This window comes from Paramacrobiotus metropolitanus, unplaced genomic scaffold (assembly GCF_019649055.1).
Source record: "Paramacrobiotus metropolitanus isolate TYO unplaced genomic scaffold, Prichtersi_v1.0 Parri_scaffold0000160, whole genome shotgun sequence".
NCBI lineage: Eukaryota > Metazoa > Tardigrada > Eutardigrada > Parachela > Macrobiotidae > Paramacrobiotus > Paramacrobiotus metropolitanus.
The window spans coordinates 88384-112302 of NW_026570380.1; the positions used below are offsets into that span (position 1 = coordinate 88384).

A 23919-nucleotide genomic window follows, 5' to 3' on the forward strand; every position below is an offset into this window, starting at 1 on the left:
TCGAGCGATGGCCCATGCTTTGCGGTATCAGCTGTTACGCAGCTGCAGCACGCCGCGGCATTATCAAGATTTCACTGAGCCCGCTAGCAGCCACTTTTCCACAGCTTTTCCGCATTGGTTTTTCTGTTGGTTTTTGTTGGCTTTATTGTTGCACAATAAAGGAGGTATTTGCTCCCATTTTGGCTCCCTGCTTCTGTGTCATATCTGACAGTGTATTTAAACGAAACGTTTGATTTAATGTTGTATGAATCCGCTACAGTAATTCATGGAAGGCCATTTCCTTTCAAAGGTGACTTATTTGCCAATGTCTTTCTCCACTTCGCACCTTTTGGTTGGGAGCTTTCAGTGGAAACCATATTCAGAACATGCTTGAACGGCAGCAGCCGACTGTGTCTAGAAGGTTCTTTTAGCTGCGTCGCAGCTTCGTCAAGTGGTCAACTTATTTCCCATGAGAGTTTCATAATTGACGTATGCGACCACAATTACCATCGTGCCTTGAAATACAACAAGAATATTTAACAGTGTGCAACAATAAATATGGCACGCATTCTTGGCAGGAGGTAAAACGTTGCATTGGCACCTGCCAGAGGCACTGCCAACGGCAAGGCGCGCGATAAAGCCTGGAGACTCTGGCAAGTGGCAAACGATAAAATCTGGCAAATGCCACAGAAAATGTGCCACAGTTATTTTGCGTTATCCAAGTGTTTTGCCAACTTTATAATTTTCAAGTGTTAACAGCATTATTGGCCATCCACGAAGTGCATAAGTGATCGCCGACATGAAAAATTTATAAAGGTCACACAGTGTTTTGGCGTTTGCGCAAAGCACCGAAAAAAAACGAATGCAATACCGCGTCAAAAATACGATCGCGGTACGTCCGCAGCGAGGAAGCACACAACCGGAATACGGCTTGCGGGTGAGCGTAGTGTTTTAAGCGGTTCACTACGGTACAGTATTTTATACACTCACCGGGCTAGTACTGTACAGGCTAACAGCAGGGAAGGCGATGCAGCAGACACACCACTTTTGATCTGCTCTTACTCGACTTTCGTAACATTCGTTTTACCTTCGGTAAAAATGGAAAATAAGCAGATAAGGTCTGTTGTCCATGAAATAAATAAGGCAAGGGAGCCAGAACATGGTGTAAAATTGGGGTCCATAAATAAACACTTTCGTTTTCGCGCACCCCGTCCTCGGTACCTTCGTTTCCTTTGTTTTTTTTATCATTCTATAGTCAACTGATTTGTATACGAGTACACTGACGCGAAATCCGTTCATGCGCGCAACATCCTGCTGGAGAGAGTGGTGATCGAAATAAAAAAAGATTTCAAAAGTATAAATGCGTAGAGTGATGCCAAAGTCTCCTTATAGATCGGTCTTCTTGAGCTATTGCATGCAAACAAATTCTCTTATAAAGACCGTTTTACACCGAGTACGTCAGGTTTCCACCATCTGTTTCAAATTTTGGAATGCTTTTTTTTTAATTTTTGATATTCATTTTAAAGTCTGAAACCACGCTCGGCGTTAAAATGACCTCGACGTTGTGTTTCCGAGTCCGAAAAGGTGTGATAAGAGGGTGGTTCTGCGGACATCTCGGAATGTAAGTTCTCGAGATGTGATTTTTCCGCAACTAAGCGGGCATTCTCCGTGCTTAGCCTTTCCAGGTCCTCGTTAAGTTCAGTGATGCGTTGGGTGGCCGTCTGGTAATCTTTAACCAGACCGGCATTGTTGGCCTCCAAGTTGATGATCCGATCATGTTGGCCCTGGATAACCAGTTTGGCTTGGGTGAAGGCCTGCCCCAATTGGGCAAATTTCGGTTGTCTGATAGCGCTGTTTTGTGCCAGTTGGGCCCGAGCCGTTGACTCGGTCCTGAGCTGGTCATGGAGGGCAGCGTTCTGCTGCTGGAGTTGCACGATTTGTGCTTCCATCTGTCGGACCGTTTGGTCCAACTGTCGTCCAGGTTGAGTTGCTTGCAGCAGAGTCTGGTAGTTCTGGTGCAGCATATTCTATCCATTCCACAGGTGGTAGATCTCGTCCTGCAGGTTGGCGAGATCGTCGTTTAGGCGACCGTTGTCTGTCTGGAGACGGTCCGTCTCCTTGTCAGTTTGGTCAATGGTAGCCCTGGCTTGGGTCATGTCATTCTTGGCCTGGGCCAACTCGGTCCTCGTTGAGGCGAGTATGAATTCAAGTCTTGCCACCGCTACTTCTAAGCGGTGTATGTCCTAGTTGAGCTGGTCTCGCTCAGCATCAGGACACGGGGCCAACTTGAGTTTAGCAAACTCAAGTTGGGTCTGAGCCTGTAAGGTCAGAGCACGTTTTGCCTCTGCATCCGATTTGAATGCGAGGGTCCGAAACTTGTCGATTTCCTCTTTCATCAACTTTTCAGCTGAGAGGGCGACTTCATTAGCAGCAACAAGCTGTTTGGTCAGGTCCCGCACTCTGGTCCTGAGAACTTCGATGTTTTCGATGTCCTCGGGCGGGGTTGCCTGGATTAGCTTGTCTGGGCTAAATGCGGCGCGACTAATGTCCAAGTATGACTGGTTCAGGTCAATCCTCATTGTGGTCCTGTTTAAATGTCCCAGGTCCAATGGTGGGAGGTCCGGGCCCTGTTTGGTCCGACCTGGCGCGCCGATGACGTCATTGGTTGGTTATGGCGTTGCGTTGTTCGAACAATCAACTTCTAACATGATTGGCGACTGACTCACGGGCGGTTGGCGCTGGTCATGTGCCTTTGGACCAGGCTTTTAGCCTTGGTCATGCGCCTTACTTTGGTCACTGTTGGTGCCTCAGGTTGGATCTGGTCCGAGCCCGCTAATGTTAGACTTGATGTCAGATCCTGGGCCACATGGTTGGGCCGAGCCAAGTTATCGGCACCGGGTCCACTATGTCGTGTCTTATCCTCACCTGTGGTCACCGTTGGTGCCTCAAGTTGGACTTGGCCCGGACCAGGTATGGGCGGATGGTGTGCCAAGTCCCGAGGGACACTGTTGGCCTGGGCCGAGTTATCAGCACCAGGTTGGCTGTCCTTAGGCGAGTTGGCCTCGGACAGTGCCTCGCGCGCTTCGAGGAATGTATCGTCCATGGTGGCGTCGAAGCTTTCCCCGCTTATGTCCAAGTCGGGTGGCAGGATTTGTTTGTCCCGCCTTTCTTTGGTCTCGACCGAACTCGTTGAGACGGTCGAGTATGGCTGGTCCGGGTCGGAGTCAGCGTGTCCGGCGGTGCGGAATGTGTATCGCCCCGCCGCACCTCACTTTGAGTAGTTTTTACCCAAAGGCTTGGTGTATTCATTGGTTTGGCGCCCGTCCATAGGACTGAACAGTCTCCGTTGGAGCTGGTCATGGCTGGTGTAAGGCATCACCTTGGCCAAGGCGCTATGAGTCTGGCCCATGGTATTGGGACTTAAAAAAAATCTTTGGTTTTTGGGTCAAGACCGGAACGTTGGCTCTGGATCGGTGCTGGTCAGGTGCGCTAGAGCTTACGTGTAGCGTTAGCTGCCTATGGCCCTATGTTCCGTTACTGACCAGTGTGACGTCACGTACTTAGTGGTCTTGCAGTTAGCTCTACGTCACGAGTAGCGTGCCGTGAGCAAAATTTAAAAAACAACGTGACTCATTACGATCCTTACAACATGGGAAAATTTCCCAAATGCTCTGATTGGTCAGATTTTATACGGAAGAAGACCACACTGACGTCACGCGACTTTTCGCGAAAATTCCGGCTGGACAAAATGGCAGTGTTTTCACGCCAAAAAATTCGCAAAAATTTGGTAAGTAATTTTATTAAAGTAAAGGTGGTCGGTTCTAAACCTACTTTCTACGCTCTTTCCGAAAAAGCAACGTCTACGTAGATCGGATGAAAGGTTCAAAAGTTATTAATTTTTAAAGCTTTGGTTCTACGAAAAACCCTGAAATTTTCGAAAGTTGTACGAAAACCTACGACGCCCCAGCAGGTCTTACCGGTCGTTTTCGTCCAGACAGTGCTGCTCCGTTGTCCGCTTCACCCTCTTCAACCGTGTGGGCCGCAGCGCTCCTGATAATGCGTCAGTTGGGATCAGCGTCTTACCAAACGCAGTTTTTGCGCTGGGTGCCAAGTCGTGGGGCGCCTACTTATAGGCGAACGCCCATATTATTGCAACCCGATAGGGCCCTTCATCTGGACAACTGGATCGTACCCAACGCAGTTTTTGCGCGTGGAGCCGCTGCGTCGGGGCGCCTACTTATAGGCGAACGCCCGTATGAGGAAATCCGTCGCGTGGCAGGGTTCCAGTGAAGCATGTATTATACAGGAAGATGAGTGGCGACCAATTCAAGGTCGCAAGGCACAGAACTACTTATAGTAGCTGTGTGGTTCCTTCGACCGAAATATGCCTCCACTGGGGTTCAGAGGTTCGTGAAAGGAAAACCGAACGCATCTGCTACCATGTCAGATATGACACAGAAGCAGGGAGCGAAAATGGGAGCAAATATCTCCTTTATTGTGTAGCAGTAAAGCCAACAAAAACCAACAGAAAACCAATGCGGAAAAGCTGTGGAAAAAAGTTGCTGCTAGCGAGCTCGGTGAAAATCAACGTAATGCCGCGGAATGCTGCAGCTGAATCACAGCTGGTACCGCAAAGCATGGGATCGCTCGTAAGCGCTGGGCCACACCGCCAAAAGTGCATAGCGAACGCTGATTGGTCAGCGTAGACAAAGTATACGCTGACGTGATCAGCGCATATGAGCGGCACGAATGGCATGACCATATGCGTGCGGGCGACAGAGCAAGCCACACCGCCTCGAGTGAGCGGTCTCTGACAACACATCGTGTCGCTTGCCGTTATGGTCGAAAACAACCAGCGGCCATGGCTTATCCATTTCCTGCTGAACGTTGACAATTGCGGAAAAAACGTGCGTGCTGTAACGATCGACATGTGGTTTCAAAACTGTACCTGCAGCAAAACAAAACAATAACTCAGTTATTATTTTGCGTTTACATCAACTCTTGACGTTTTTAAAGGGTTTGAAAGGTTATCTTAATAGTCCTAAATTACTGACTACCCAGTAGGTAGACATGCGTTTAATACGGAAATACGTAATAAGAACCGAGTGCATACCCCGAGAATACTTCCGGATCCCGAATGTTGCGCTATGCAATACATTTTTCACTCCCGACCATTCTTCTACCCGTCTCTTAATCTTCCTTTCCAGATCGCGTTGTAACATTTGTTCGTTCTTGATGTTAAAAAACTTTAGAAAGTTGTCCGCATCTGAAAAATGCTGAAACGTTACAATTTTGCTGAAACATAACAATTTTGTTAAAAGCAATACGAGCACAAATCCGAATCACAATTTAATTCTGGTCTGAGTACGTCGCATCGCTAATGGCTCAAAATAATAATTTTCAAACTTTTTCTTTGAAAATTACCGAACATAAACTTTGACAAGTGTCGCTTATTCGGATTGCCATCGGTTGTGACTTGTGAGTGACAGTCCGTCTGCCTGGAATCCCGTTTTGGGATTTCAATAGGAAAAAAATCACTTGCTCCCACAAGAGCCCAAAGGGTCGAAAGGTCTGAAACTTCTCTGCAAAGTGTCGCAACGAGCAATAAGAGAATTAACAAATTTTTTCTGGTGAAATTCAGAGTCATGACGAGTAAAAATGTTTTGAAGTAATGCAGCTAAGATAAGTGCTAAAAAGACGTGGTGATTCGACAGCTCGGCATGTTGCATAGACTTCCAAGTTCTGCTGCGTAGCTGCTAACCGACAGCACAGTCTCAAGTCTCAAGTCAAGTCTATGTGCAGCTTCAATATTTTCCACAATAAATATCAAAACAAAATGTAAGTAGTGTTTTAACAACAACCGTTCGTTGAAATTCTCCGCTCCATCCATGGACACGAGAACGGCGTTGCCTTTTTTTATCTTGAGCGAATATCAATAGTGAAGGAAATCGTTTAAGCAAGGTTCGCTAGTTTGTTGTTGCAGACGCTATCCGATTTCTTTAACTACAGAGTGCGGCGACTGCAGATTTTCCCCCGGGTCCGTGTTTTTCGAAACTGAACGCAGCAAAGATGTACGTACCCTGAAGATGCGTTTATAATCAGGCGTTAACGTCTTTCGCGTGCGTAAACGGCAGATATATCTGTAGTGTTAGGGATGACGCTAGTACGTCACCATCTCCCGTGCATATGCAGTACTTATTAGCATTAACACGTACGTCTTATCATTACCTGTTGCACCGTATTAACCGTGTTCAGCACTTGGCTCGATAGCCAAGACAGGTACAACGCAGTACACAGAAGATCAGTATTACGCTGTTGCGATAACACTGAGCTTGGAAGTTCTGATCCGCTGGGTGTTTGTCAGAGAACTTTAGTTGAGAAGTTATGATCGCACAACTCTAGAATTTCTTATGATTACGGTTTTGACTAATAAAAGCGTATCGGAAGGTGGACGGTGTTTCTCTCGTAGATGTTCATAGGAAATCGTTCTTCTTCCTAGCCTGCCCCGTGGCATGGCTACCATGGTAGCAGAGTCATAAGATCCGCCAAATCTGAGCATAATTTCATATTTCCAAGCAATATCTCATCTTCTTGGGAACTTGGCGTGGTGGACGTCAATTCTTTGAAGCGGTATTGTCGTGATTTTGTCGTGAAGCATTGCCCTTTACCGGGATTTACTGACAGCAATATCTGGAGCCTAGTTGCAGGGTTTCGGGTACTTGTGGATTACGGAGCGGTGAGCCACTGTGCGCGAAACCCGTGCAGTTTGGTTTGTGGAGAGAAGTGTTGCGGTGAGACACGGTTCTCGAAACTCCGTGCAGCAAGGATTGTGGTAGATCGAAGCAGTGAGTTGCCAGCAAAGCTGGTTAACTGATTTTGAAAAACTTTCGCTCTTGCAACTGCAGTTTTCCTTTTTCTTTTTGGTTTTCTTTTTGAAAATTAACTGGAAGTAAGGGACAACACCATTGTATGCAGAATTGATATCGCAGTATTCAAAGTCACAGCATTTTATCTTACTACATTCACAGCAGTTAGCTAGTAAACGAACGTAATTCAGCATTAAATACAGTATTTACGGACTGTATTTCAGCATTAGATACATCAGTTTCTAAGCATTATTCGGACCTTTTGAAGTCAGAATTCTTGAATTTCCGCATTCAACGATCAACGTCTGACCCAGACGTTGAACGGTAGTGCAGCATTTTTCTCGAGCGTTAACCTGTTGCTGTGTGAACAGCCAGGCACAGCATTTCCGGATAGCAGCCTATTCAGACTGGCGCTTCCTACTGTGTCAGCTGAAGATTTTAAATCGTAATAAGCGCGTGCCTAGCACGCCCTGCATTGGAAATTGTAACAAGTTACGTAACGCGTGCAGCATGTAGCTGCACGCGCCCTGCATTACTGATTGATTTGTCGGTGGATAATTTTTAAATAAAGCAAAATATCGTAACAAAAGCAATATTGTGGTAACCTTTAGGCAGCATGGAAGAGAAGCGGCCTCCTGGGAGAGACTTGCTTAATGCTGTCGGCAGTCGCATTTTTAAACCGGCCCATCTGGTCAATAAACCTTGTGCACAAAAGCAGCAAGAAGCAGTGGATAAGAAAACGAAGAAAAATAAAGCAGTTTCAGGTAAAACAAGAGCAGTAGAGCATAATGTGAATACTCGTGCGCGTGCTCGCGCTCACAATTCGCAGTCAGCTTTCGCATTATTGGCCGATGCTGCTATTCAAAATTCAGGAGCTGCAGCAATTGGGCGAAGCAGTAAGCTGCAAAGGTCTCCAGCATATCCATCGGCACTCAGCGCACTTAATGGTAATGCCAAAAAATTACCGGAAAGGTCAGCATCTTCAAACTCGCATGTGTCTTATCAGTCTATTGCTAGCAATATTACTCATGATTCGGAATTGTTATCAATTCCTGATCCTGATCAAGAAATCGCCTTTGATAATAGAAAGGATGCGCAGAGTCAAAACGCGGACTTATATCGAACATCTGCGACTTACACCGAAGTAAGAAATAGGCGTACCAAGTCCCAATTGGCTGGGCTTCGATGTAATTCGCTTTTTGCTCGATGTCTGCCGGTCGGCGTCGACGAAAACCGTTACCAACATGGGCGTACCTTGTAACGGGTCTAAGCGACTCCCAGCTACTTACAAACTTCGCGTTTCTGCGATATTGATTAGTGGGTTAGCATTTTGAGTTAGATCAAGGCTGCCCACCGCCAATGGTAAAATTCTAAACCACGTGGTCATTTCCCCATACTTTGACTAAGCGTCAAGAATCATGGCAGTAGAACAACGGGCTTTTTTTAAGTTGATTTTTCAAATTTATTAGCCTAAACTACTACTGTGGAAAATTGCAAAGTTTCTATTCTGTACTGGGTTCATGCACCAAGGAAGCCTGCTTTTCTGGGATTCCAGTTGTAGTCGGACAAATAAACCGTGTGGCTCCTGCTTTCTTAAGTGAGTTGGGTCTATCCAACTGCCGTGACTTGATGCCAAATCACCCGGGACAGCACTTATAGTTCTGCCAAGTGCATATTGCAGATAGACAGAGAAAGAGCCAGTGGCGTGCAAATATGCATCTGGGCTTTCTTTAAAAATCTGTAATGTTCTTGTTATTTGCTGCTACCATTGCATCGCAGGGAACCCTGCTTGCTGGCTACCGAGCTGGTGGATATGCTGACTGCGCTCTGAGCTTGTTCTTCGGTAGCGCTGCTACCCATAATGCTGGACAGCACGCGTATGGTATGTAATAATTTTCATTTTAAATAACTTACTGACATAAACGATAAACTGGGTTAGTTTTAATTTGTTTGTTTACCGTGGAAGTGTACGTTGCAGCAGAACAGTAACGTAAATTTGTTGTGGCATTTTAGTTTGTAATACAGCGGGTTCCTGCATTGATCTGGCTACCCAGAACTGTGTGAACGTGCTAGCACCTTTATTGTTTATTATTTTAATATTTTTGTGGTATTCAAAGTTTTAATATCACCCTGCATTCCACGCTAATACTCGCTTGCTGGCTACCCAGTTGCATCAATTTTCGCAGTTTCGTGTTGCAGGTGCAAATAAATTTCATATTTTATTTTGTTTCCATACATTTTTTTGTTTTGTGTTGTTGTGTTTTATTTTTTGTTTATCAGCTTATGCATTGATATTGCTTTGCAGTATGAATCATTAATAATAATTCTCGACTTTAATCATCGTATCTAAAGTACAGTACAGTACTCTAATTCCGCTTTAATTATAATGTGCATTCTGTATGTAAGTGCGGTGGCCATGTAGTGCGCACACGGTATGGTTTTACGTACAGACTTACACGGAAGCCGTGCAAAAGGGCGCGGTTTTGCTTACCTTGTATGTAGGTGCATGGTGAAATTCGATGTAAGTAAGTGCGCGATGCACCTATGCGCATTTGGTACAATGAGCATGAACCACCGTATATCGATAAAAGTCAACAAGCATTATCGAAGCAATTACCTGTTGAAAATGGCGATAATAATGAGCATACTGAACCTCTTAGCAATTAGTCGGATATTCCGCTTAATTTATCGGTCAATAGATCTCCTTCTGAAGAGAGTCTGTCCAGTAATCCAGCATTTTATTCACCGATGCATAGTTCTCCTAAAGCGCAATTAACGGAAAATACGCAGCAGCATTACGATGAAATTCAAGCACTACTGCAAAAGACACAGCAAGAGTTGGTAGATACGAGTAATCGCAATAAGGAATTAACTGAGCATAATGAAAAAGTAAAAGCAAAATTACTGAAAGCGCATGATGAAATATTCCACGGTAGAGAGCAGATTAAGCGTGCTAATGATTACGCTGCAGCATGGTCAGAAGAGAAAAAGCAATATTAACAAGTTATTAAAGCACACGAAGTAACTGCAGCAAGGTATGAAGCAGAAATTGATCGACAGTTTCAAGTGTTAAATTCTTGGAAGCATCAAATTATTAAGCTCCGTGCAGAAGCAGAAGAGCATATAAAAGCATACCGCAAGCAGTAGCCATTACTAAAATGGCCGATCAATTGAATAAGTATAAGGACAACTTTAAGCATGAACAGGCTGAGCGTTTAAAGACCTCCGAAGAATTAGCAGCCGCAGTAAATTCCTCGCAGATGTATAAAGCACATGGAAAGCAATATGAGAAGCTGTACGAAGCTTTGCATGAGGAGCATGCTGTAGCACAGGAACGTATCGCAGAATTATTAAAGCATAAATGCGTCATTAATAAGCATCATAATATTACTCCAGCAGTAGTTAACATCAGTGAGGATGATACTGAAGCTGCACCGGTTGTACGAAGAGCAGCCGAATCTCAGCAAGATAATTTTACGGAACAATTAATTACCGCTTTACAGACAGTAAAGCCCGCAGTACCCTTTAAAGGCAAATTCAGTGGCAACAAGGACGATGTGGAATCGTTCCTCGTTCAGTTGGATAAGACCGCGTTAACGTATGGTTGGGATGACGCAACTAAAATTATTGAAATCAGCAATGCACTAGAGAAAGACGCGAAGCAGTGGTACGGTTCTGCATCTGTCGCGGTGGATGCACCGATCAGCTTCGAGGGATGGATTAATGCATTCGTGGAGCGCTTTGGCGATTCCGATAAAGCAATTAACGCATTAAATAAATTAGCTTCGAGAACATTTGATCAAAATAAAGAAAGCATTGATACGTATTATCAAGCAATGTGTACTTTGCGTGATGGAGCGGGTTTTGCCGGTCCGCCGGAGCATTTTGTAAATTACCTCATCCAAGGGTTACGCACGTTTAAAGCATTATAGAATGACATTATCCTGCGCAAACCACGTACGCCCGGTGAATTTCTAAGCGAGGCCAGGTACCTGGAGTCAATGATGCCCAGTAGATACAATACAGATGAGTACTCGGTAAATGTACTGCAGCAGTCGACTTCAAGCAATGTCGTACTGCCTAAGCCGTTTAACCGGGTGCATGAATTTAATAAACCGCAGTTCAGAAGCAATAATCCTGTAAATTCGGCAGTAAGCAGTAAGCCGTCGTATGCGCATGCAGCTGCGCAGCCGGCAGTCGTAGGCAATAATCAAAAGGCAGCACAGCAGAAGTTGCGGGCCGGTCCGCAGCAGGGTCCTCGCAATGTGCGTACTACACCGCACCCTGGTATACCGTACTGTACGCATTGTGTAGTGGATGGCCACATAACAGAGAACTGTTGGTGGAAAGACCTTCCACAGCATCAGAACCCTAATTACAAGAAGTACCATTGGCCTAGCGGTGAACAACGTACACGCAGGCAGTTTGAGGTATTTCACGCTAGGAGATCAGAAAGGTCTGGATCGGTGTCGCCGGCCAGCTCACGCAACACATCGCCGGTAGTGAGGCGAGGTGGTAGCGCAATTGGTCGAGGTAACCCACGGGCGCCGGTGTTCCGGATGCCCGAGGGACCACCGCCTGTATCCCAGCAAAACGCATTTGCAGCATTTATGCCGGATAAAGAACCGGACAGTCCGGATAGCAGTGACAGCAGTAGTGTTAGTAGTGAATGCAGTGAGTCTTTAAACAAGTAAGGGCGGCAGGTCCTGGCACAGCCCAACCCAAACCACGTAAACCGCCAGATAAACAGCATGTGAATGTACAGGGATATACTGTGTGTATCCCACAGCATTGTACTTTGGTACACGCTTCCGTGCAGCAAGTTGGCACGGTAGTTTCTGAACCAAAGCATGAACAGAAGTTGTTTTATAACGTAAAAATTAGCAGTATGCAAATAAAAGCATTAATCGATACAGGGGCGGAAACGTCCCTGATATCACAAGCATTCTGTGCTGAAAGCAAATTACGTATTTTACCGATAAATAAAGCACTACATATTTGTGGAGTCGGTGGATGTCGTTACTTCACCGTGACTCATTATTGTCAGCAGTATGTAACAATAGGACAGCAACGAATCTTGCACAGCATGATGTAAAACCGACATTTGATAAAATAGTACTAATTCTGGACAGGATTTCCTTAAACAAGCAGCGTACAAAGTGGAGGAAAACAAGTTAGTCAGTATTAAGTTCCTACAGCCGGTTGCTGGCGACCGGACAAAGCAGCTGATCACTGCCTCTGTAGGAAGCGTATCAGCTTTCCCCGAACCAGTGGCACTGGTCCAGGAAAAAGCTGCGGTATTGCGCGCGCCTAAGACCTTTTCTAAATCTGTAGTATTGGCCAGTACTACGGTTGACGTAAACAGTAACATTCTAAAGGAATTCGAAAGAACTTGTCAACATTACCAGAAATTATTAACGCTAAAAGAGCAACATGGTAACACAGTAGTCGTGAGGAAAGTAAAAGTACGAGCATTTATATCAGTAATAAATAAGTATTCTGCGCATTTACTTGAGCAACATGAAGCAAAATCTTCCCCTGTACCAGTGGCACCGCCACAAGTACAGTGCAAGGAAGTAACTAGCAATAAAACTGCTGTACCAGAAAACGTGCAACAAAATACCGCAGTGAATACAGCATCTAGCAATACTGTAAATAGACGCAATAGTAACGTTATACGTGAGCCTGATGATAGAATGTTGCAGCATTTACTAGCATATCGTCAGTGCGAAAACTGGAAGCGTGAAATGCATGTCATATTGCGTGATTAAAGCCACAGTATTATGAAGCTGCATAAGTTAAAGCAGAAATATGAAAATCGTGGTTATTCGCAATATGAAGTTGAAAAGTTTAATCGTTTCAGCAGAGAGCATGATGAACCGATGTTTACCGATCTGTATTACCATACAGTAGAACGGCGCCGAGAACTAAAATCATCGTTAAAACATTACATATTGCAATGCCCGAAAAACTGAAAATTCCGTTAAAGCAGTTTTGGCGACAACCAGGTTTAGTTGTTCGGAAGCAATTATTTAAAGCATTTGATGCTGAGCCGAATTTTTTAGCACCACCGCAAGTAAGATCATTACGCCCTAAAATGAATATTAAAAAGCAAGTCAGTTTTAAAAGAGCTACGCAGGTTAAAGCTTAAAACCGCAATAGTCCAGCGTCTGCCATTAAATCCCGAAAAATTAATTTAAAACCAATACGTAAAAAGGGCGTACTGCCGCTGTATAAGCCGTTAATATTGCAGCCGTATGAATGGCCGATTACGAAAAAAAATCGTGCTAAGAAAGAGGTTGATGAAACTATTTTTTACAAAACCCATCCGTGCGATTCGAATGACGAGCAGTGTACGAGTACAGATAATAACGAAGCAAGAAATCACAATAATGTCAGCAGCAGTCAACCACCGGAGAAATGTACGAGCACTAATGTAAATATTACGGTAGCAGTGGATAACAATAGCACAGATACTGAAGCATTTACTAATAATATTACAGCAATAGAAGAACCTGAAATTAAAGAGAAATTTTGCATTAGAGCAATAAACGCATACGCATCAGATTCGTTCATTTTACCCGCTAACCAAGTAACTTGGACGCTAAGCCGAAATACGGCCAAGAACTTAAAACTGAAATGTTTATGTTCTCAGCTAATCGCGCATTATATTCTAAAGCAAGACTAGTACCAATAGACGGAATAGTTAAGCCGGAAAATAGAGCATTTGATATCCAGATTGCTAAATACTGTCATGGGTAGTGCTACCTATATCCTATAATCTACAATATGGGGAAACATGGGGTGTCCCTAAATAATAGCTTTTATTCATAAAAAGGGATAAATGGGAGAAAAGTACATAAAATGGATAAATCAAGATCAGAGACAATGATATTCCAGTAGAAAATCCATTAACAGGGGCACTTCCATAGCTAATCACCATCATGGGCGGTTACAGTATACACCGTGACAATACAGTAATCAAAAGCGCATTATTAAAAAAGCACATTAATCGGCATTAACGAAACGTACGAAGAGGTCAGTGGTCCGTTGGTTTTGGCAACTAGCATTAAAGAACGTACACCGTAAGAAGTACAAGAAATTAATATCGCAATATCGCAAGCAAATCGCAAAGCAATATCGCAAATGAATTTTTATGAGGGTTTAACACCTGAAGAGCGCAAAGAATGGGAAGAATTATTTCTGCAATATGGAAATGTTTTTCCCACAAAAAGCCGCATGTTTAATACCGTAGATACGTCGGTAAAGCATTATATTGATACGGGCGACGCCCGTCCGATAAAAAGCCAGCCTCATCGTACGAGTTTGCGACGTCGTCAACTTACACGGCAGCATGTTGATGAAATGTTTGCAATGGGAATTATCCGACCAAGCAGTAGTGACTGGAGTTTTCCAGTCGTACTTGCAAGCAAGCGTAATGCAGACGGTAGCATTGGCACACGTTTTTGTGTGAATTACATCAAATTAAATAACGTGACTAATAAGAGTAACTACCCTCTGCCTAATCCAGATGAGGTTCTAAGCAATGTCGCAGGTTATAGCATTTACTTTTACGTTTGATTGTCAGTCGGGATTTTAACAAATCCCGATGGCAGAAGACAGCATTGAAAAAACAGCATTCGTGACACAAGACGGCGTGTGAAAATTCACCAGCATGCCGTTCGGTATCTGCAATGGATCTGCCACATTCCAGGCTGCCATTGACAAGGCATTGATTAAAATAAGGCATTTAAACATTTTTGCATATTTAGACGATATAATCGTCCCAGCGAAAACATTGGCTGAAGCTAAACTAAAAATACAAGCATTATTTAAGTGTCTAGAAGAAGCAGGATTTACTGTGAAACCGAGTGAGTGTCATATCGCAAAGCCCGAGTTGCATTGCTTAGGGCATATCGTCTCTCAGCATGGAATAACTACAGATCCCGATAAAATAAAAGCACTAGAGCAATTCAAGCAACCTACTACTGAGAAAAAATTAAGGTCTTTTCTTGGATTGGCAAACTGTTATAGAGGTTTATTTAGCAATACGCGCATAAAACTAAGCATTAATACTCATTACTGGTAAAAGATGCCGATGTCAAGAGAGACTGGAACGCAAAGCACGCGTTGGAATTTGTTGAAATTAAAAATGCGTTGAGCAATGCGCCTTCTACTTGCTAAATTCGATTATACAAAGCCGATAACAATAGAATGCGACGGCAGTTATACTGGCATTGGAGCAATATTGCATCAGGACGATCATCCGATCGCCTATGCAAGCCGATTATTGCATGCAGCTAACTAGGCAATACCCCGGAGCTAGAATGCTTAGCTGTCATCTACGCAGTACGTAAGTTTAAATTGTATATTGATCATGCGCCGTTTACGGTGGAAACTGATCACCAAGCATTAGCAAATCTTTTTAGTCTGCATCTCACAAGCAAGGTTCAAACGGTCGTTTGGCGCGTCGGGCATTAGAGCTAGGTAGTTTAGATATTAACATTAAATATCGCCCAGGTAAAATGTGCGATATTAAACGCAGACGCATTAAGCAGAAATCCTGTTGACCCAGCCATCCCCGAAGATGACTGGGATGACCATTTTAGCATTTATGATATTCGCATGGTAAGCATTACTCAGCCGGAAGAGATGGCTGATGCAGAGCATGAAGACGGAAATGTCGAAAATAATTTTAAGTTTTTAAGAACCGAGCAATTGCGTGATCCGCAAATTGTAAAAGAAATTAATTCGTTGTAGGAAAAACAGGAATCTAGAGCAATAGTTGCAAAACCGCAGCATTGTGGAATGGTGTTCCGTATCGCATTGCAGTCGCAAATGATAAGTACGTGCGAAAGTTCGTCGTATTGAGGCATATGGTAAATGATTACATCCGCATTAATCATGACGTGCCGGCGTCTGGCCATCTAGGCAGACAAAGGACGTAAAATCAGATAAGCGCACGCTTTAACTTGGACAATATGGTCAGTGACATCGATATATATGTAAGCAGTTGTCTAAACTGCCAGTTGCGGAAATCGCAGTGTAAGCCACAACCAGGTAAACTTTTGCATGTTCCTGTTGGTGAACCGTTTTACCGCATGCAACTCGATATTAAAGGTTCGTTAAAGCAGTCAAAAAGCAAAAATAAATGCATTATCGTAGCAATAGATGAACTGACTAAATTTGTGATAGCGAAAGCAGTACCCTATGAAAAAGCAATAACAGTAGCGCAGTTTCTCATTTACGACGTTATTTTACCGTATGGTGCACCGCAAGTCCTTAATTCTAACAGAGGATCGCATTTTATGAATCAGATTATAAAAGCAGTAGCTAAATTAATAAAAATAAAGCACAATTTCGGTACCGCATACCACAGCAGTGGTCGAGGTCTCGTTGAGAGACAGATGCAGTGGATAGCGGATAGTTTATCCATGTATGCCCAAAAAGGCACCCAGGATCGCTGGAATGAGTTTCTTCCTTTTGTTGTTGCATCATATAACAGGACAGTGCATAAGACTACTAAGCATTCGCCATTTTACATGCTTTATGGAAGGGAGCAAACGTTGCCCATTACTAAGACTAATCTTAATGAGAATTACGCCTCTGTAGAAGAATATTTAGATCGTTTAAAGTGGAAATTAAATCGGGCGCATGAAATTGCCCGTATTTATATTCAGCAAGTTTACGAAGCATCAGCAGAGGTGTACAACAGTAAGAAAGTCGATGGCGATTTACGCGTCGGCGATTATGTACTGTTACGCGAAGCAGAGCAATCGAAAGATAAAAATAAATCATTACGTAGCCGCTATGACGGCCCGTATGTGATTGAGGATATTCCTCGTCCAAATACAGCAATAATTAAATTATTATCTGATCTTTGCAATATCCAGGAAGTAGCATATCAGCGCAAGAAACCATATCACGGTAAAGAATCTGGCGAAAAGATTATTTTCAAGCCGTCGGAAATGCTTAATTACAGCAATAAAGACAGATAAAAGCAGTGATAGCAATAATAATGAACCTAATACATCTACTGAAAGCAAGTTTTTGAAAGTTAAAATTGAGCGCAATAAGCAGTCAGTACCTACTACTGTACTGAAAAAAGCACAGTACTTGTATTTGTACCGTAATCAAATAAGCAGATAATGGCTATCAAATAAGCAGATAATACAGAGCAGTTGTTAAAATAAACTGACTATCATGGTACAGAGCATTACTGAATTAACTTGATAATTAACGCATTAGATTGTAACAGTACTTGTACTTACGAGTACATAGTACTGTGGAGCATTAATTTTAGTTTAACTTCAAAATATGAGTAGATAAAGTCTCCGCATGTAAACCGTAGCACTTTTCGTAGTTACGAGTACTTCTAATGTCCCGTACTTTTATTGAAATATGCAGTAAATTTAACTTAAATTAAATTGCAATTAATTGCAGTTGTACAAAGATGAAAGTACAACATGTTGAACTCAGCAATTTCAAGCAATAACGCATTTGTTTTTGTAGTTATGGCAGACCAGCAATGTCCAAACTGTGCGCGTACAGGACGTTTGTGTGTGACTTGCATCATGAAACAGGCGCCGAACGTACAGCAGCGCGTGTTCATGTTGCACTTGGAAGCACTGCTGGGAAATTACCAGGCATTCCAGTGTCTCCTGTTGCGCGCCCACTGGGAGCATGTCATCGTCAACCGCGATTACTACGAGCAGATTCAACTCGCAGTTGACCACTTCCGCATTACAAAGGAGGGCTGAAGTAAGGCGCAGCATGTGCCCGCCTGGGACGAGATGAAGGCGCAAGAGCACCAGCATCAGGAGCTCATGGCGCAAGCCCGACAGCAGTTGAACGCCGAACAGCGCCCTCCAGTCCAACATGATCAGTCAGCCGTAGCAATCCCAGCCGCAGTAGCTCAATAGCAGTGGAATACCGTTGGCCGTCAGCCGTTTGGTGCACGCCACTTCCCTGATCGCTCAGCGGTAACTATCATTAATAAACCTCGTAATGACCGCACTTTATTAATTAAACCAAAGCATGCTATTAAAAATAATAAGCAATGCCTCAGAATCAGCATCAGCGCCGCGTCGACGTACCGGCAGCACAGCCGCGCCAGTAAAGCACTCGCATGCCTAATTTACCGCCTGCAGATTGACCGCGCAGATCGGATTCTGTTGACGTTGGGTTTTGATAAGCATGACCTGCGTTAATTGATGAAAAGCATGCTGACCCGTACATTGAGCTCTCTGGACCGCTTTCTGGCGTATTCCGGTTTGTTGGTGGAGATGCAGTCTGAAAAGTATAACTACCATGATGATCGTCCGAAGAAGGGATAACTCGATATCCGGTATGGTTATGTTCGCAGGAGTGGCATGTCTTCAGCATTAAATCCTGAGAACTTTGAACACAGACAATTGATATCGAAGCATTGAGCCAACTGGTGTATCATCCGCGTAAAAGCGTGATCCCGTACTTGTTCAATTTTGTCAGTCCAGATGCGAACGGTGCAAACCTGTTGTATGCCGGTGGTGTAGCAATATTTACGGATGAGATGTTGGTCATGATGAAGGAAGAGCAAGATTTCCGTAACATGGACCGCCGTAAGCAGCAGATAATGGTGAATTATGTGCGTTTGTACTTTGGCGCATTGTTGGGACATCATGGATGTCATAAGAAATTGACCGACGCTCCGCATGAAGACAGCGCTTTCTTCCACGAAGCTGTAGTCAATTTGGGACCGACATAAAACGTGCAAGAGAAGATTAATCGCATTCGCCTCGCATTGGAAACCGGCGCGGATAGAGTTGCGGGAAAGCAGGTTGAGCAGTTGGTAGCGAATCCGCATGATGCCGTTGAGGACGTACTCACTCGGCTGCAAAAGCTGAAGGACAAGTACGAGCCGCAAGGTGGCCATCCGCAGCAAGTCGCACATCACCAGCCACAACACCAGCCTGTGTTCAACTTGAACCCGCAGGGAAACGCTGCACTGTTGCAAGGTATCGTCCCGGCAGGTGAGAAGGCCGCAATGGACGGAGTCGAAGACTCAAGTAAATCAGATGAACAAAGCAGTAGTAACAGCAATATTATTAACAATTCGCATAAAAGCAGTACTTTAGGTGCAGTTGTTTCTGAACAGATGGTGGATAGCGTGGCGCATTTGGATTTCCATGGAGCAGAAACCATGGAGCATTCGGGAAAACACAAGTAGTTTGAATTAGCATGTACCGAAATTCTCAGCAATATTATGTTGTTAATTAGCAATATTTTCTGTAAGCAATATTTCTTCTGAATTCCGCAATAGACTTCATTTGTCAGGATTTCTTCGATGGACAATAGACTGGCAGCCTTATAGGCGCAGTCTGGATGTGGATTACGGACTGACACGCAGCCTCATAGGAGGTGTCGGAATGAATGGACATTTAACGGTGGAACTGGATTTTTTATAATTTGATTACATTCCTGTTTAACCAAAGTTTAACAGATCTCTATGGATATTTCTTTAGTTTATTGAGCTTAACTCACAATTTCATTTATTTATTTTTATTAAACAGCGGATCAGTGACTGGTTAGTTGTGTGAGCGACAGTGTAACAGTGGATTTTGAAGCAGTAAAATTCTTCAGTCGCAGTGTCGAAAATTTCCGCATTAACGTTGTATAGCATTAACCATGCAAAGCAATACAAATTTTAACGCAATACGGACTAGCTCCGCGGCAGACCCGGTATAGCTAGTGTAAACTGCAGCACATGCACTGGAAACAGGCATGGCAAGGCGCCTGGCTAATCACCGGTTTGGCCGTCGCAATAGCCTCGGAGGACCTCGGATCGCCACCAGTGGCATGTTAGGGATGACGCTAGTACGTCACCATCTCCCGTGCATATGGAGTACTTATTAGCATTAACACGTACGTCTTATCATTACCTGTTGCACCGTATTAACCGTGTTCAGCACTTGGCTCGATAGCCAAGACAGGTACAACGCAGTACACAGAAGATCAGTATTACACTGTTGCGATAACACTGAGCTAGGTAGTTCTGATCCGCTGGGTGTTTGTCAGAGAACTTTAGTTGAGAAGTTATGATCGCACAACTCTGGAATTACTTATGATTACGGTTTTGACTAATAAAAGCGTATCGGAAGGTGGACGGTGTTTCTCTCGTAGATTTTCATAGAAAATCGTTCATCTTCCTAGCCTGCCCCGTGGCATGGCTATCAGTAGCAAAAGTCGACGTAGACTCACTGTGCGATGAAACAATGGTTGTCAACATAGGCAACCAAGCCACGCAGGTTACATATTATCATGTTTCCAGACGAATGGGGTACATCCATCCGGACGGCGATTGAGTTACGTTGTTTCTGTAAATATCTATAGTTGTTACTGTTTATTGGAAATTCGGCAGTCGTAAAACCGATTTTTTAAATATATAAGTAGCGAGCTGAAGGGTGATTTATGGGGTGGAGGTGGGCGTTTTAGGACGCTTCTATCTACCCGTCTAAGAAATTAACCAACGGAAAACTGTTATTGTTAACCAACTGTTATTTTTGAAAACGTTTTTCAAGCATTTGAATGATTGAAAAGCTATCCTTTACGGGTTAGCAGAAGAGTCTTGCGCGTTTAGTGTATCCGACCAGTTTTGGACCGCCACCACGGACTGGGATTGGCAAAATTTACGGCAAAAGTTTTTATCGGCCCCTAAACGCTTGATCGGTTTAATGACCAAAACGCCCGCCGGACATCTTGGTCAGCCGGAAGTTTAGGTCGGTTACAGCATTTAATGCGCGCTTGTGACTTACAGGCGCGCAAAACTACAACACGTGTTTACTTTCGCGCGTCTTCCCTGGATCTTTGCAACGGCTCAGACGTATGACTGAATATGACAAGCCTGCATTTGCTGTCTGTTGATCTTTTTTGTTCATTTAGGCCCCAGATTGGAAGACTGGTCACGCTCTTTCGCACTCGATTCGGTTAATTTTTTGGTTGATTTACAGCCCTTGTAGGGCAGTCTTGCAATGGTTAAATAAATATTTATTTGTTGACACCTGACCGATGATACTTAATCTTTGCAAAAACTGCACAACCTTCCTCAGATGCCTATTACGATATGTCACCGCACTTGATTGGCATCTCTGGTGCTGACGTGGTGCGCTTTACGTACCGTGAAAAGTAGCGCGAAACCCCTGCTGGATCCGTGCTCTCTGAAAGTGTTCGATTTCTTCCAATCCGCTTATGTAATAACATAGAAATTTCAGAAAAAAAAATCTAAAAATGGAAATAAAAACTTTTTAAGTAAAAATTTTTGCGGAAAAGATAAATTAACGATTTAAGTAAGCTTTTTGCGTTTAAAACAGAAGTCTACGGCAAACCACTCCATAGACGACTATGTTAAACGCGAAAAGCTTCAATCGTCAACATCTTCTTTCCGCGGAAACGTTTTCCTTGTAAATTTTCAGCAAACCGTTTCATTCTTAGATTTTTTTTTGCATTTTTTGAGTTATAATTGGAGTAGATTAGATGAAATTGAACACTTTCGAAAACCGCCGAACCTGCACGGGTTGCGCGCTACACAAGACGGGCCGAGAGCCAACCTGGAGATGTCAAAGCAAGTGCATTGACATAGTACTAACAGGCATCTCTTCCTCCCTTGGCTGCCCTGGGCTATGCTTAACTGAAATAATAAAATGCAAACCGTTCCAACATTCGAACTGATTTTCCGTCTGCCTACGTATTGTTTCTCATCTGTACGGCCTACCTGTTTATACAAGCCCGGTCCGAAACCTTTCGACCGCTTTAGCGCAAAGCATACGAATCGCAGACAATAACGCATAATATGCATACGGATCGTAATATAGATACGAGGACATTTGGGTGCTGTGAACATACCCTGCACGATTAGGCTGCGATGAACAGCCGAAGAAATTTATAGCCGTTTGCATTCAGACTGTGATATCAGTAGCGTTGCGAGCTACGGCTAACCAGCTGTTCATCGCAGCCTAATCGTGCAGGGTATGTTCACAGCATCCAAATGTCCTCGTATACGACACTAAAACGAGTAAACAAACCAGTAACCAGTAAACCAAACCAGTAACCAAAAAAAACTAGTAACCAAAACAAACCAGTAACCAGGAACCAGTAAACCAATAAACGCGTACAGTAAAACCTCTCGTTACATACACTTCTTTATTAAATACACTTCTCTATAGGGTTGTCATCCCACCAAGTTTTTGGCGGTGGGATGGGATGGGAATGTGAACAGGAAGTGATGTGATTGGTGGGATAGATTACTAATTTACTAATTAATTTCCTACATATTTTTCCCAGCAAAATTTTTATTCTACCTGGTTCCAGCAAAGAAGTCTCTTGAAAAAAATGTTAGATAGTTATTAAACTGACGCGACTATTAAGCTACAACAACAGACCAAACCCAAAAATTGCGCGCAACGCGATCTGATGGTTTTCGCAATCATTTTCGGCGACGGGCTCGTCTAGCAGTTCCTCGAAATCGCTTGCAAAATCCATGAATATGGTGACGTCGTCTGTTTGACTCCCAGATACTTCGCCAACCTCCAGATCTTCTTCGGCAACGACGACAGGGTCCGGGAGCAAAGATACTGTAGTGACCTTTCGCTCAATATGTGTTTTCGCAGCCAGATCCATTCGCCGCTCGCGTATTATGTTGAGCTTTACTTTAGCAAGGTCGTTAGTCTTTCGAATGTCGAGCCGGTTTCTCGGCTTCGTGAGAATGGTACCCATGGAGCTCCAAATTCGCTCTAGTCCAGCAGCGTGAGGGCAAGCATCATAGAGGAGCAGTGCTAGGTTGCTGAGCTCTTTATAGACCGTGCCGCTAATCACCCAGAATGGACGGATGTCTTGTCCGGCGGCGATTTCTTCATCAAACGGTGTCGATTTCGACAAATAAGCTGCAATAGAAGCCGACAAAATTCCCCCACTGTTTGGGAACAGCTGCTTATAAAGCTCGTTGCTCCATTGCCTGATAATTTGGTAGTTGACCACCGAAGGGTTACAGTGCAGGGCTTCAATCTTAAATGCCGGGTGCAGAACAGTGGACAATATCCGCAGCTTTGCGTCGAAAAACGTGACCAGCGAGACTCCATTCTTTCCAACAAGTACGATCTCGATTCCGGGCAAGTGAGGCTCGCAAACTCATGTACAAACTCGCATTTTCTGATTCTGTAGCTTGACTGCTCTACCACAAAATTTGTTAGAAATGTTGTTAGAAATGTATGCACTGCCGATGCGCAGTGCGCTCAGGATCGGTACCCGGATTTTGACCTTTCATTTTTAACAATACAAATTCTTCCCATCACATCACCGTCCCATCACTCATCACATTTTTTCATCACGCACGCAGTTATTCGGCATGATGGGACTGTGAGCAGGAAAACGGCGTGATTGTGAAATTGTGTGACGACATGATGACAACCCTACTTCTCTATAGCATATGTAAGGAACCTGTAAGGAACCGATGACAACCTGTAAGGAACCGAATTGGCTCGCATGTATAACATAGGGGGGATTCTCTTTTTAACATTCGCCTCTTTATAAGCCTTACATACACTTTCCGCGGAACCGAATGCAATTTAACTAGTGTAGACAACCTCTGAACAACATTCAGCTCCGGTTAAATACAGTTGCATACAGGTAGCCGGATGCAATCTGATGTTTTCTTAACATCCTGAACTAATATGGAGCAACATTAACGTTGTTCGTGTAAATGGTAATTACTGTGCAGAAGTATATCTCCACAGAATATTTTTATTTCACCAGTCTTTCAAGTACTAGCCATACTTTACGATGAATTCAAAAGAAGATTGCATTTTTTATGGTACTGGTGTGGTGTGTATGACAAATTTGTGATGCACTACCGATTCTTGCTACTAATTAATGTTGCATTTATGATACATGTACTGCAACGCCCTCCCCCCACCCCAAATTATAGCAGCACCCCTGGGGGGAATTTCCCTTTATAAAAAACACCCCGGTATGACATACGAAACCGATGGAACCGTGCCTGTATTTTAAAGAGAGGTTTTACTGTATTGGCAAACACATTTAA

General features: G+C 43.8%; 1 protein-coding gene and 1 long non-coding RNA gene across 5 annotated transcripts; one reads left to right on the forward strand and one right to left on the reverse strand.

The window, feature by feature from the left end:
• Nucleotides 1-703: 703 nt before the first annotated feature.
• On the forward strand, nt 704-19465 carry LOC129600009 (uncharacterized). Of its 4 annotated transcripts, none has more exons than XR_008692002.1 (5): nt 704-916; nt 6449-6824; nt 17358-17827; nt 17914-18856; nt 18982-19465. It is a non-coding gene; the product is annotated as an uncharacterized LOC129600009 (long non-coding RNA). The 4 variants fall into 4 exon arrangements; XR_008692003.1 differs by having other exon boundaries at nt 17996-18856; XR_008692000.1 differs by having other exon boundaries at nt 17358-18892.
• A 2431-nt stretch (nt 19466-21896) lies between these two features.
• On the reverse strand, nt 21897-23225 carry LOC129600011 (uncharacterized). Its single transcript, XM_055498385.1, has 2 exons — nt 23211-23225; nt 21897-22976 (listed from the first exon to the last, which is right to left on the reverse strand). The coding sequence occupies exons 1-2, from the start codon at nt 23223-23225 to the stop codon at nt 22248-22250; spliced, it is 744 nt and encodes a 247-aa protein (XP_055354360.1). The 3' UTR covers nt 21897-22247.
• Between the last annotated feature and the right edge of the window lie 694 nt (nt 23226-23919).